The sequence below is a fragment of the Frieseomelitta varia genome, unplaced genomic scaffold (genome assembly GCF_011392965.1).
Source record: "Frieseomelitta varia isolate USP_RPSP 00005682 unplaced genomic scaffold, Fvar_1.2 scaffold_215, whole genome shotgun sequence".
Taxonomy (NCBI): domain Eukaryota; kingdom Metazoa; phylum Arthropoda; class Insecta; order Hymenoptera; family Apidae; genus Frieseomelitta; species Frieseomelitta varia.
The window spans coordinates 1,647,721-1,659,435 of record NW_025109917.1 but is presented as its reverse complement, the minus strand read 5'-3'; the positions used below and the strand labels follow the sequence as shown (position 1 = coordinate 1,659,435).

The 11,715-nt window shown below is 26.9% G+C and overlaps 4 protein-coding genes across 10 annotated transcripts in view; 1 reads left to right on the top strand and 3 right to left on the bottom strand.

Annotated features, from left to right (window-relative positions):
• Positions 1–743, bottom strand: part of LOC122527308 — a 7,650-nt gene extending 6,907 nt beyond the window's left edge. Inside the window, exons 1-2 of one of the 4 annotated variants that reach the window (XM_043651362.1) lie at positions 508–743; positions 182–399 (exon numbers count right to left, since the gene is read on the bottom strand). The gene's annotated coding sequence lies outside the window, so the exon portion shown is untranslated. The remainder of the gene's footprint in view (positions 1–181; positions 400–507) is intronic. The other 3 variants (XM_043651363.1, XM_043651365.1, XM_043651364.1) reach the window with 3 other exon arrangements.
• A 282-nt stretch (positions 744–1,025) lies between these two features.
• On the top strand, positions 1,026–6,170 carry LOC122527321 (type II inositol 1,4,5-trisphosphate 5-phosphatase). Of its 3 annotated transcripts, none has more exons than XM_043651389.1 (19): positions 1,026–1,266; positions 1,505–1,640; positions 1,738–1,918; positions 2,052–2,186; positions 2,275–2,390; positions 2,488–2,630; positions 2,703–2,876; positions 2,984–3,146; positions 3,212–3,390; positions 3,466–3,687; positions 3,760–3,895; positions 3,974–4,153; positions 4,213–4,309; positions 4,382–4,519; positions 4,591–4,688; positions 4,903–5,080; positions 5,180–5,307; positions 5,381–5,492; positions 5,561–6,170. In XM_043651389.1, the coding sequence occupies exons 2-19, from the start codon at positions 1,575–1,577 to the stop codon at positions 5,725–5,727; spliced, it is 2,613 nt and encodes an 870-aa protein (XP_043507324.1). In that variant the 5' UTR covers positions 1,026–1,266; positions 1,505–1,574; the 3' UTR covers positions 5,728–6,170. The 3 variants fall into 3 exon arrangements, with proteins under 3 accessions (XP_043507324.1, XP_043507325.1, XP_043507323.1); XM_043651390.1 differs by having other exon boundaries at positions 1,026–1,271; positions 1,510–1,640; XM_043651388.1 differs by having other exon boundaries at positions 1,026–1,271.
• Positions 6,171–6,657: 487 nt separating this feature from the next.
• Positions 6,658–9,448, bottom strand: LOC122527322 (importin subunit alpha). Its single transcript, XM_043651391.1, has 8 exons — positions 9,271–9,448; positions 8,808–8,910; positions 8,350–8,663; positions 8,004–8,259; positions 7,791–7,929; positions 7,346–7,704; positions 6,945–7,277; positions 6,658–6,867 (listed from the first exon to the last, which is right to left on the bottom strand). Exons 2-8 carry the CDS (start codon positions 8,874–8,876, stop codon positions 6,775–6,777), a joined length of 1,563 nt encoding a protein of 520 aa, XP_043507326.1. The 5' UTR covers positions 8,877–8,910; positions 9,271–9,448; the 3' UTR covers positions 6,658–6,774.
• A 753-nt stretch (positions 9,449–10,201) lies between these two features.
• On the bottom strand, positions 10,202–11,622 carry LOC122527350 (vesicle transport protein SFT2B). 2 transcript variants are annotated; one of them, XM_043651447.1, is made up of 5 exons: positions 11,283–11,622; positions 11,171–11,188; positions 10,886–11,055; positions 10,452–10,569; positions 10,202–10,368 (listed from the first exon to the last, which is right to left on the bottom strand). In XM_043651447.1, exons 1-5 carry the CDS (start codon positions 11,349–11,351, stop codon positions 10,240–10,242), a joined length of 504 nt encoding a protein of 167 aa, XP_043507382.1. In that variant the 5' UTR covers positions 11,352–11,622; the 3' UTR covers positions 10,202–10,239. The 2 variants fall into 2 exon arrangements, with proteins under 2 accessions (XP_043507382.1, XP_043507383.1); XM_043651448.1 differs by lacking the exon at positions 11,171–11,188.
• Between the last annotated feature and the right edge of the window lie 93 nt (positions 11,623–11,715).

Below are 11,715 nucleotides of genomic sequence, written 5' to 3'. Positions count from 1 at the left end.
TTTTTTAATACAACATGCATTAATTGTATTTTACTTAATTGTATTTTACTTATTATAAAATTAACCATAATTAAATGTATAAGAAAATACATGAAATTATAAATACTATATATCAAACTAAAATTTTGCTTCTTATATTATAGTACATAAGATCACTAAACAATACTTAAATCATCCTAACCTAAGACGTCGGGAAGGATTACCGCGAATTTTTTGGTGTCCTATTCTTGTAAGCCGGTAAACTCCTTGAGGAACAATTATTATCAATAACTGGATTTTTTTGTTTTTTATAAGTAAGATTATGTTATATTGGCTAGTACACTGATCAATATGGAAGAAACTGAATTCTATAGTCTATAAAAGTACAACTAGACCTTGCCCACTCAAATCGTAATCATCCTGTAATGTTGTAATAATATGAATTTTATATAAGTTTATGTAGAAAATTGTACAATTTTATATTCAATGTGAGTGTACAATGAAAAAACAAAAACAATATTCACTTACATTGCAGAAAATCCACTTTCTTCTTCGTGAAATATCTATACCGCCATTGCAGTAAACGGCATGGTCAATGGATACGTTAGAAAAGGAAGATTTACTTACAGCGCTTCAGGAAGTCAGCACATTTTTCAATTTATAATGTAGGTACTTCCTGCTTACTAGGGAAATTACATTTGCGCGCCTAATATTGCATTTTACGTTTAATTGATGAAAGTTTCTAGTTCTGTTTTATGAAAAGTGGTGTAAATACACTGTGAAACAACACGTATTTATTTTACTTGAAAAAGATTATGTATCAGCGAATATTATACAAATATAATAAGCACATTACACATATACGTGTGTACATAAGATGTTGATGTTTTAATAAAATCTTACTTTATAAAACAAGTAAAGTTCTATTATCTTTCTCATCTCATGAAAACACTCCATTTCTGTATACACATTTTCATTAACGAATATATACGTATATATATATATATATATATACACACTCATGCAACCTACACTTATATAAAAACTAACGAAGCTGGCTACATACTTATGTATACATCACTCATTTCTTTGACACATACGAAAGAAAGAAAAAGGATTCAATCATGTTTAATGTCAATTATTATACTTTGTCACTCCTATTTATTCAGTGATAAATTAAACTATATAATATCAATTATTCAATAATAACACTGGAATATATTTTAGAAAGATATAACAGTCTATATGAAGAAAATGCAAGAATAACTGAATTATGGTATAAATAAAGAAAGGTAATGTTTCAGTCAAGAAAAAATAACGTTTTATGATGAAAACTTCTCGACAAAAAATAGTCATTTTATCTAGTTTCATAAAAATTGTATTATTAATTATTATTATTGACATTACTTCGTTTTATTGCTGTTAGCATAAACAAATTGTAAATTATTCTTATTGAACGTAATAATAAACAATCTGTAACAGAATCAAGTTATAATTTTTGTTAACATTTCTTATTTATATGAAGAACACTCATTCACCATACAAGGATTTTCTATTAACTTTCTTGGAAAACAAGTAATATTTTATTGATAAATATGTCATCATCAGAACAATCAATGATTGTACAATCAAAATTTGTCTCAGGAGAGACTGTAATAATTGTATCCTTTTATTAAAAAGCAAAATTATTGTTTCTTGTGTTTTTAAAGAATATTTATAAACCAATGTGCATCTATAAAACCTTAATTATTTGCAAAGGCAATGGAAGCATCATTGATACAAGGTTGGGTTAAAGCTGCACGAATTATAGCACTTCTTAACAAAGGAACTACTCATGCATTGGTTATTTTAATTACTTCAAGAACACCTCCTCAAGTTTATAGTGATCTTACAATAGAAAGAGTATTGCCTATTGATCAAGACTTCAAATGTAATATAAGTATGTAATTTTATTTAATTTATTTATATGTTTAATAATCAGTCATATATGTAATTCTAAATTACATAGCATAATTAAATTAATTAAATAGCATAATACTTTTATCTATAATCTATCGAATATTGTTTATTAGATACTGATGAAAAGCAACAAGATGGTTTAGATGTTTATCTGAATGTTACATCAAGAAAATTACATTTAGTATTTGAAATGAAGCCTGGAGTAGCAACTAGCTCCTTGGTGTCTGAAGTATTTAGAGCTATAGAAAGTAAGCATGCGTTATTGCTCATTTAATTTTATGTTATCAATAATATGTTTCTGTTCCTAGTAAAGAGTATGTTTTCTAATCATTTCAGTATATCAAAAAACTAAGAATTCAGCATCAGAATTTTTGTGGGTCCAAAAGTTAACAGGAAATACACGTAACTTGAGTTCTAATACCAATGAAGAAATACAAGATAATACTGATCCAGTTAGTAAATTAAAAATTTAGTTAGTTTAGTTAGTAAATTAATAAATTAAATTTAATTAGAGATTAATAATGAAAATTTTTTAATATTTTCTTATAGTTGGTGGATTTAGAAAGTCCAGTTTTAGTTGTAACAAGACGCAGCATTGCTTCTGGCAAATCACCAGTAGCTGCCAGAGAGTCAGCAGTAAGATATCAAATGGCATGCAAAGAAGATGATTATACATACAGCAAAATCTTTCGGTTTGTTTTATATTTTTTATACACTATGTATAATGTATTTTTATTTACTAGTTTGTAATGAATTTATTACAGTATATTTATTGGCACATGGAATGTAAATGGCCAACCACCAAATGGTATTAAATTGCATGAATGGTTGAGTTATGATAAAACACCTCCTGATGTATATGCAATTGGATTTCAAGAATTAGATTTAACTAAAGAAGCATTTCTTTTCAATGATACTCCAAGAGAAGAAGAATGGAGGTATAAGATTTATAAGAGAATATTTATGATTTTATAATTATACAAAAATATTATTGAACAATATCTGAATATTATTATTGTTATTTGTGTTACTAATATGTTTATAGACAAGTTGTAGCAAAATCCCTTCATCCAGAGGGTGTATATGAGCAAGTAGCTATTGTGAGATTAGTTGGTATGATGTTACTTATATATGCTTTACATAGTCACGTACCATACATAAAAGATGTATCAGTTGATACAGTAGGTACTGGTATCATGGGCAAAATGGTAATATATTTATTATATCTTATAAGTAATTAAAAATCAGCATTGTAACATTTCAATCTTATCAGGGCAACAAAGGAGGAGTAGCAGTAAGCTGTTCTATTCACAATACATCTATTTGTTTTGTTAATGCTCATTTAGCAGCACATTGTGAAGAATACGAAAGACGAAACCAAGATTATGCAGATATATGTGCGCGATTATCTTTCGCAAAATATGTTCCACCTAAAAGTTTTAAGGATCATGAGTAAGTTCTTTTCAATTATTGTTTCGGAGTACATATCAACAGAAATATATTTAAAAACCAAAATTTTTAATATAGCCAGATTTATTGGTTAGGAGATTTGAATTATCGAATAACAGAAATGGATGTTCTAGTTGCTAAACAACATATAGAGGCAGAAAATTATGCCCCTCTGTTAGCTTTAGATCAATTAGGCCAACAACGACGATTAGGCCGTGTTTTACAAGGATTTCAAGAAGCAAAAATTACATTTAAACCAACATATAAATATGATCCAGGCACTGATAATTGGGATTCAAGGTTTAACAATTACATTGGAATTTTTCTCTTTTTATTGTACTTTTTAATAAGGATAAATATGTTTAATTGTAGTGAAAAAGGCAGAGCTCCAGCATGGTGTGATCGTATACTATGGAAAGGAGAAGCAATTACGTCTATAGATTACAGAAGTCATTCTGAATTAAAAATTTCGGATCATAAACCCGTTAGTGCAATTTTTGATTCTCAGGTAAATGTAAATATTTTTTTAATAGAACAGAAATTATATGTTGTTGAGTTTTATATTTTTATATCTAATATTTTATAGATCAGGATCATAGATATGACAAAGTATCGTAAAATTCATGAAGAAGTTATGAAAAAACTTGATAAATTAGAAAACGAATTTTTACCGCAAGTGATGGTTGATACAACAGAAATCATATTTGATACTTTGAAATTTCTTGAACCCAGTAGCAAAGAACTTATTATTGCTAATACTGGCCAGGTAAATAAATGTTTAAAACATATATACTTGTCATGTGTAAATAATTATGCTGTTCATAGGTACCAGTTCAATTTGAATTCATAAAAAAATTAGGCGACGCTAGTTATTGTAAAGATTGGTTGGATATAGAACCGTTTAAAGGTTTTATAAAACCAGGTATGATTTTTTTCTTTTTTTTTTTTTAACCTAATTGGATATTTTATAATTCTATTTGTATATTACATTTAGGAGAGAAATGTGATACTAGATTTGAAATATATGTTGACAAAAGATCAGCATGTAAATTAAATTCTGGAGAAGATAAGTTATATGACATTTTAATTTTACATCTAGAAGGAGGAAAGGATATATTTATAACTGTTACAGGTAGCAATACTTTTAATCGCCACTACATTACTTTTAAAAAACAAGAAAAGCAGACTATATAATTTTCTTAGGTACTTATGAAAGAAGCTGTTTCGGATCTTCAATGGAAGCTTTAGTTCACATTCCAGTACCAATTAGAGAAATTCCTATTGGTAGACTAATGGAACTTGTAAGCATATTCGTAACAATATCGTTTAGAAAAACAAAATGTAAATTATTTCTGTTTCCATTTGAGAAAAAATCATTTATATTCACAATTCAGTTTTAATCTAAAGTATTTTTTAATATCATCAACAATTTCCAAAATATTTAAATGAAATATCCTACATATAAAAGATCTTCAAAAAATCATTTAAGTTAATATTATTTTCATCAAATTTTAGGAAAATAATAAAAATCTTTCTCAAGAACCATATGCTATACCTAAAGAAATATGGCTATTAGTAGATAGATTGTATCGACATGGGATAAAAACGACGGGGCTTTTTGAAACACCCGGACTTCCTAGTGAAATTATAGCTATAAGAGATTGGTTAGACAATTGGAGCCAAGATCCAATGCGTATCCTAATTCAACTAAAAAACTTAATTTTAACTTTAAAAAGGACTTAAAATTTTTTACATTATTATAAATAATTTTGATTCCTTAACTTCCTCAAAGCTGGTAGCGTACATTCGGTTGCAGAAGCATTACTTTTACTTCTAGAATCTACAACAGAACCTCTAATCCCATATAATTTGCATAGTGTATGCTTATCCGCAGCAACAAATTATTTACAGTGCAAACAGGTGTGTAGATCTAAAAATATTTAAACAAAGGTAATATTATATTTTTTACTATTAAAAATATTTTGTTGTATAGATTGTAATGCAACTTCCAGAAATAAGAAGAACAGTTTTTGTTTATATTTGTTACTTTTTACAAGAATTATTAAATCATACTCAAGATAATGAATTGGATGCTAAAACCCTTGGTAAGGCTCTACTTAGTTTATTTATTACTGTAATTAATAAACTTATTTTTTATCTAATTATGTTATAGCAACAATATTTGGATCAATTTTCTTAAGAGATCCACCAAGAAGTAGAGGTGATAGAAATCAAAGAAGTCGTACTCAGATCGTTCAAGCAACAATTGACCGAAAAAAAGCTGCATTTGTTTACCATTTCTTAGTAAATGATCAAAGTGATTTTATTCTTGGTCGATAGTAATATTTAAAACTTAAAAACAAGTATTTAAATGCACTTCAAATTCAGCTGAAAAAGAAATAAAACATTTTGTTTAGGAGAAAATAATTATATAAGTAGCAGTATGTTAAATAAATATTTTGTCACATTAATATTTCTATACTAGTACTTAACAGTTATGCGAACAAAATTTTTACATGAAACAATGCACGTAAATAACTTGCCAGTCCAAGAACATCTTGAATACATTTTGTGTGCTTACATAAAATACTCCTAATTAAGTAATAAGTAAAAAATTTATATTATAATTCCATCTAGTCTTTGTAGCCTAAAATGGTTAAATATGTATTATATAGATTTATTTATAGTAAGAAATTGTATTTGCTTAAGTTTATATTAGCTTGTAATTATTATTAAGTATTTACAACTACGACATTCTAAATATATAGATGTTAACTGAAAAACTCATTTTTATTTAATGCTTATGACTGTATTGTATTATATAAAATTATTCAGAACTACTACTATCAATACGTGTTAACTTTTGTATTAAACGTTTATTAAAAAATACATATAAATTGTAATGTGTATCAGTAATTTCTAGTATTTATAAGACACAATTTTAAAAACCACATACATAATAAAAATAATAATGAAAATACTTGCTAAATAAAATTTTCACAATGATTAAATATAGAAATAAATGTTTCAAGATGTGTTATAAATTTGATAAGAAAAAACAAAATATTAAAATAATTTTAAAAATAGTTGTTAAAACATTGCAAAATATATATTTGTTACACAAAAAGATTTTGAAATTAATATCAGGGCTAATAAAGAAAATTTTAATAAAAAGAAAAATAAACAAATAGCTCGAAAGCTATGTATAGAAAGGAATATTAACTGGAAATTGATATCGTGGAAGACACAAAATGTCAATAAAGCATTATAAAAGGGGCAAAAATTGTCTTTAATATTCATTTGCAACGACGAAAAAATGTAAACCTATTTACAAAATGAACTGAAACACACTCTAACATATTAAATGACAAAACTGATTAAGGAATTTTAAAAATTGAAACCCTTTTGTGCTGTCTCATTTGCTTTAAACTCCAACTGAGTATCAGCTACAGATGTTGTCAATATTGGTTCCTGTGCATCCTAGGAAAAAATTTTGTACATGACATTCAAATAAAATTATTAATAATCAAACATTAAATTTTTATATATCTTTTTACCGGTTCTGAGAAGAAAGTATCTATCATTGCGGTAGCTTTTTGATAGACTTGTTCCACATCATGATGTTGTAAATTTTCCAATTTATCCAAACCACCAATTTCTTCTATCATAATAGCTATTCGTTCAATCTCTCCCATTCTATCTGCTGCGTTACAAATATTAGTTAAACCGTCAAGAACAACAATTATTGTTTTCCAATCTTTAGCTTCCAGAAGATTGCAGAATGGTGCAAGCACTCCCAATTCTACTAGGTGGGATAATTGTTGTACTGATCCACTTGTAGTTAAATTTGTTACTGCCCATGCTGCCTCTTTTTGAGATTTAAAATCTCCCTAAAAGATAAATTTTATAATGCTTTATTTCTAATAATTAAATGGTTAGTGAAGAACAATTTACTTACACACTCTAGAACGTGTATTAGAGGCGGTAATAATCCAGCACTTATGACATGTTGAATTTGTTCCATGGTTCCAGCAGTGATATTACTAATAGTCCATGCTGCTTCTTTAACAATATTAGTACGATGATGTTGTAATAATAATCCCAAATATTGCAAACCACCTGCCGATATTATTGCATCAGTTTGCGTGTCATTTCCTGTAACTATATTTCCCACAGCTCGAAGCGCTGGTGTTAAAACTGTCACTTCAGTTGAATTTAGTAATTGTACGAGTTTCGGAATAACTCCACATTCAACGACCGCTTGTATTTTATCGTTAGAACCATCAGTAAGATATGAAAGGGCCCAGCAAGCATCAGCTACAATGAAAAATTTGTTTATAATTAAAAGATTTATATTATAATTAGATATGCAGCAAGTTTTAAAGAAAGTATAATCAATTTACCAAGTATATCTTTATCATTATTACTAAGTAAACGATTTAATACTGGAAGAGCAGTTCTTACAACGTTGAATGGGGGTGGAGGATTTTTATTACGACACAAATTTGACAGAGTCCAAACAATGTTACGTGTAAATGTTACCTAATAAAAATTTAATTTTACTTATAATAATAAAATATTATACCCTCATTAAAATAAATATATATTGTACATACAGCAGTGTCCGGTTTAATTAATTCTAGTAAAAGTGGCATAGCATCATATGCGAGAACAAGATCCCGAGCTACTGGTCCATCTCCAGCAATGTTTCCAAGTGCCCATACAGCTTGTTCAGCAACATTGGGTGATGCAGATTTAAGTAATGCAACCAATTTTTGTATAGCGCCATGTTTAACAACAACGTGAGTTTGTTCTGATGTACCAGATGCTACATTTGTTAGAGCCCACGCTGCCTCAAATTGTAATGCAGCGCTACAAACATTTGATATAAATAATACTTCATACAAATTAATATTTAAAACATTAATATTTAAAATTATCATTGTCCAAATTGCTACATACTTATGATGATAATCCAAAAATGCAACACATAGCGGAACAATTCCACACTGAATCATACTGTCTATAGGGGGATTCTTTTCACGGCTTAACATTTTTCTACAACCTTGCGTCGCTTGAAGTTGAATTGTTTCGTCCGAAGATTTCATACCATTAACAATTTCATCTATAGATGTAGAAAGAATCGAATGATTATTTTCACTTGCAGAATTTCGTGATTCTTTGCCTATATTCAAATTCCGTCGTTTTTGTAATTGTTCATCTTTCCTAGCTTTACGTAACTCCACAGAGATTTCACTTCTCCTTCTACGTGCTTCCTACAATAATTTATATAAAATTTAGTTTATCAAAAAACAATATATTTAACAAATTTTATAAGTCATCTATAAATAAAACAAATAAAATAATAATCTAAAAATAAATTTATAAATAAAAATAGATAATTTATACGATTAACTTACTTCATGTTTATAATTGAATTTAAAGTTGGCTTTGCGACTATGGCAATCAGCAAGTTCTGGTGCAGGCATTTTTGTATCTTAAGTAAATTCGATCGAAATTTTCCTCTGTAATACAAGTAATATAGTTCGCTAATGTATTCAATTACAAAATAAATTGAATAGGTTCGAATAAAATTACACAACGTACAACGAGAATACGAGAAATTTATTCTTTTCTAGCTATTAATTAAATACGTAATGATTTCAGCGTAATTATATACAATGATGGTACCTTGTCAGACAGCTAGTATAAATACGAACACGATGGTATATTACACGATTCACATATAAAATATTACGCTAAATATTTCAAATTTACATTTTCCAACGGTTATTTAGTATTTTTTTCAATTTTTCCCTATCTTACATGATCCATTTAGCCTATAATTGTAAGTGTATATTAAAATCATAAAATTTTACTTACATCGCAAGTATGTCAATATTAAAATATTAAAATATGCAGAACAGAAGATGGTTTATCAGATACTTTATGAACTGATCGCGACCCGCGCGTTGAAGATACAATGGCTGCTGCTGAAGAGGTTTCTTCGTACTTAGAACCTGTTGCTGTTGATCGAAGAACGTAAAAGAAATGATTGTTTATGTCACCATCCAACTAGAACTTCCATATATATATGACGAAACGACATATTGAATTATGATTGGTCGTTGCAATTATGACAATACGTAATTGGTTAGTCAATATCCAACGTCTAATTTTTAAATTAAAATGAACTAGTCGAAATACCATTTACGTTCATGAATCTTATATTATTTTTTAATATTAAACTAATATTAATTTCTAAAATAATTTATTTAACTTTTAGTGTTATTAATCAATACTTTCAAAACATCAAAATGTAAATCTTACTTAACAAAATTAATAATGATAACGAAATATTTTACTAGTATCGTAATGCTCTGTCTTTTATCGCCTTTTAATATTTATTATTGAAATTAGAAAACAAATTTTAAAAAATTATATGTAGTGATTCAACATCACATTATACAAAATGCGAATATACAACATATAAATAAATACAAGATAAAAATCATATTAAATAATTTTATTTCTATTTAATATATAAAATTATTAATACTGTACAAAGATTACATAATTATAACATTATAAAAAAGATAATATAAGAATATTACATATTTTGTATAAACTTAATAAATTCCTCTACTTACAATAATATTATAAAACATTACATACGCAAAAACATTCGATCGTATAAGATATACATATTGTAACTGTTAATTTCTATTTGATTAATATTAATTGTTTTAAGTATTATTATTCAGTTCATAACTTGTGTAACATAAAATAACAGTATACAATTTTATTATTTTAATTAAGTTACAGATTTTATTATATGCTTTGTATGGTTCTTTATGTGATACATGACTCCAGTGTTTTTTTAACAGCATCACGTGCATAAGGAATATAAGATAAAGAATACCAAGTCATTGCCAATGATTGAATAATTATAAATATAAGAGCCAATCCAGCATTCTTCAGCTATAAATATGCGTGTTAATTAAATCGAATATTATGCCATTGAAATAATAGCCATATATTGCAAATTTTACAATATTACTTACATGTAACGCTGCAAATAATGTCATTGCAATTGTTATAAATACTAAAACAGTTGCAATCACTCTTGTTGGTGCAAACATCTTCTTAAATTGATTGAATGGACCCATTAGAAAACATGTGCTATGAATAAAATAAAAAATATTTTGCTTTTAACACAAAAACATACATACTCAATTATGAATTTCATAAATAAAAATATAAAATTACAATAAAATAAAGGATTGTTGGGAAAATCATTACATTGAATCTATGTTAAAATATCTTTACAATTCTTGTTATACTTTATTAATGAATTTACTGAATTTACTGAATTTATTTTTATGATACTTCTGTGAAGAAACAGATGAATAGATATCTTTTAAGAAAGAAAACATATGTTGACATAAATACCTATTATTGAATATATGTGATATTGAATTTCAATATATTATTCTACCTTGCTAATGAGATGATATTGCCTAGTGTGTAAAATACGGCAAATACTGTAAGTCCTTTGTGTAAAAATAAGGCAAAGGATCCAAGGAAGGAGCAGAGAATACCAACAATAAAACAAATAGCAAAACCTTTTATTCGAGTAGACCAACTTAACGTAGTTTGATCCATAACCTAGAAATAAAAATTCATACAATTTGTCTTGTATTAAAAATTTCTCCAGTTGTTGATACATATAGTTATTGAAAATATATGTAATAGTATATCCTTTTTAAATGTATAAGCTTACCATAAAATCCACATCAGTCTTCCATTAAAAATTGTATGCATTTAAAATAATAATTTCGCATGAACAAAATAATGTATTATGTGTACATTAAAAATTATATGACATTAATTACCTGAGTAATAATACCACTTTCTTCATCACATTGCTCATTGCCACTTAAAGCTCTCCTCAACTTATCCATTTTCTGTTTCGAATTATTATTTAAAGAAATAGTATTTTATATTTAGTATTATTATCCTAAATCAACACGATATTTTTTCATAAAACTAAAAACGATTCGCTTCTCGTAAATGCATGATTCATTTCAACATCTACGTTTGATAATTATGACATAAGTAGTATTAATATTTAAAATTAAAAAACAAATAATATAATACAGTCACGGAAGTATCAAGAAATTTTTTTCGTACACAAATGAACAGTATTATACGTAACAGCTGTTTTGTGCGAGTTTCATATTTAAATATATACTATTACATACTTTATTAAAAAAAAAAAAAAAAAAAAAAAAAAAAAAACGACAGCTTCTATCTTGAACATAAATA

What these genes read in the sequence shown, in the direction of transcription:
- LOC122527321 (XM_043651389.1), top strand. Translation starts at nt 1,575, where the DNA reads ATGTCATCATCAGAACAATCAATGATTGTACAATCAAAATTTGTCTCA. An exon ending in CAGGAGAGACTGTAATAATT is followed by an intron (nt 1,641 to 1,737) that starts GTATCCTTTTAT and finishes TTATTTGCAAAG; the next exon opens with GCAATGGAAGCATCATTGAT. An exon ending in AGTATTTAGAGCTATAGAAA is followed by an intron (nt 2,187 to 2,274) that starts GTAAGCATGCGT and finishes TAATCATTTCAG; the next exon opens with TATATCAAAAAACTAAGAAT.
- LOC122527322 (XM_043651391.1), bottom strand. Translation starts at nt 8,876, where the DNA reads ATGCCTGCACCAGAACTTGCTGATTGCCATAGTCGCAAAGCCAACTTT. An exon ending in AATTCAATTATAAACATGAA is followed by an intron (nt 8,664 to 8,807) that starts GTAAGTTAATCG and finishes AAATTATTGTAG; the next exon opens with GAAGCACGTAGAAGGAGAAG. An exon ending in ATACTTTCTTCTCAGAACCG is followed by an intron (nt 6,868 to 6,944) that starts GTAAAAAGATAT and finishes ATTTTTTCCTAG; the next exon opens with GATGCACAGGAACCAATATT.
- LOC122527350 (XM_043651447.1), bottom strand. Translation starts at nt 11,351, where the DNA reads ATGGATAAGTTGAGGAGAGCTTTAAGTGGCAATGAGCAATGTGATGAA. An exon ending in AATATCATCTCATTAGCAAG is followed by an intron (nt 10,570 to 10,885) that starts GTAGAATAATAT and finishes TTTTATTCATAG; the next exon opens with CACATGTTTTCTAATGGGTC. An exon ending in CATTATTTGCAGCGTTACAT is followed by an intron (nt 10,369 to 10,451) that starts GTAAGTAATATT and finishes GCATATTTATAG; the next exon opens with CTGAAGAATGCTGGATTGGC.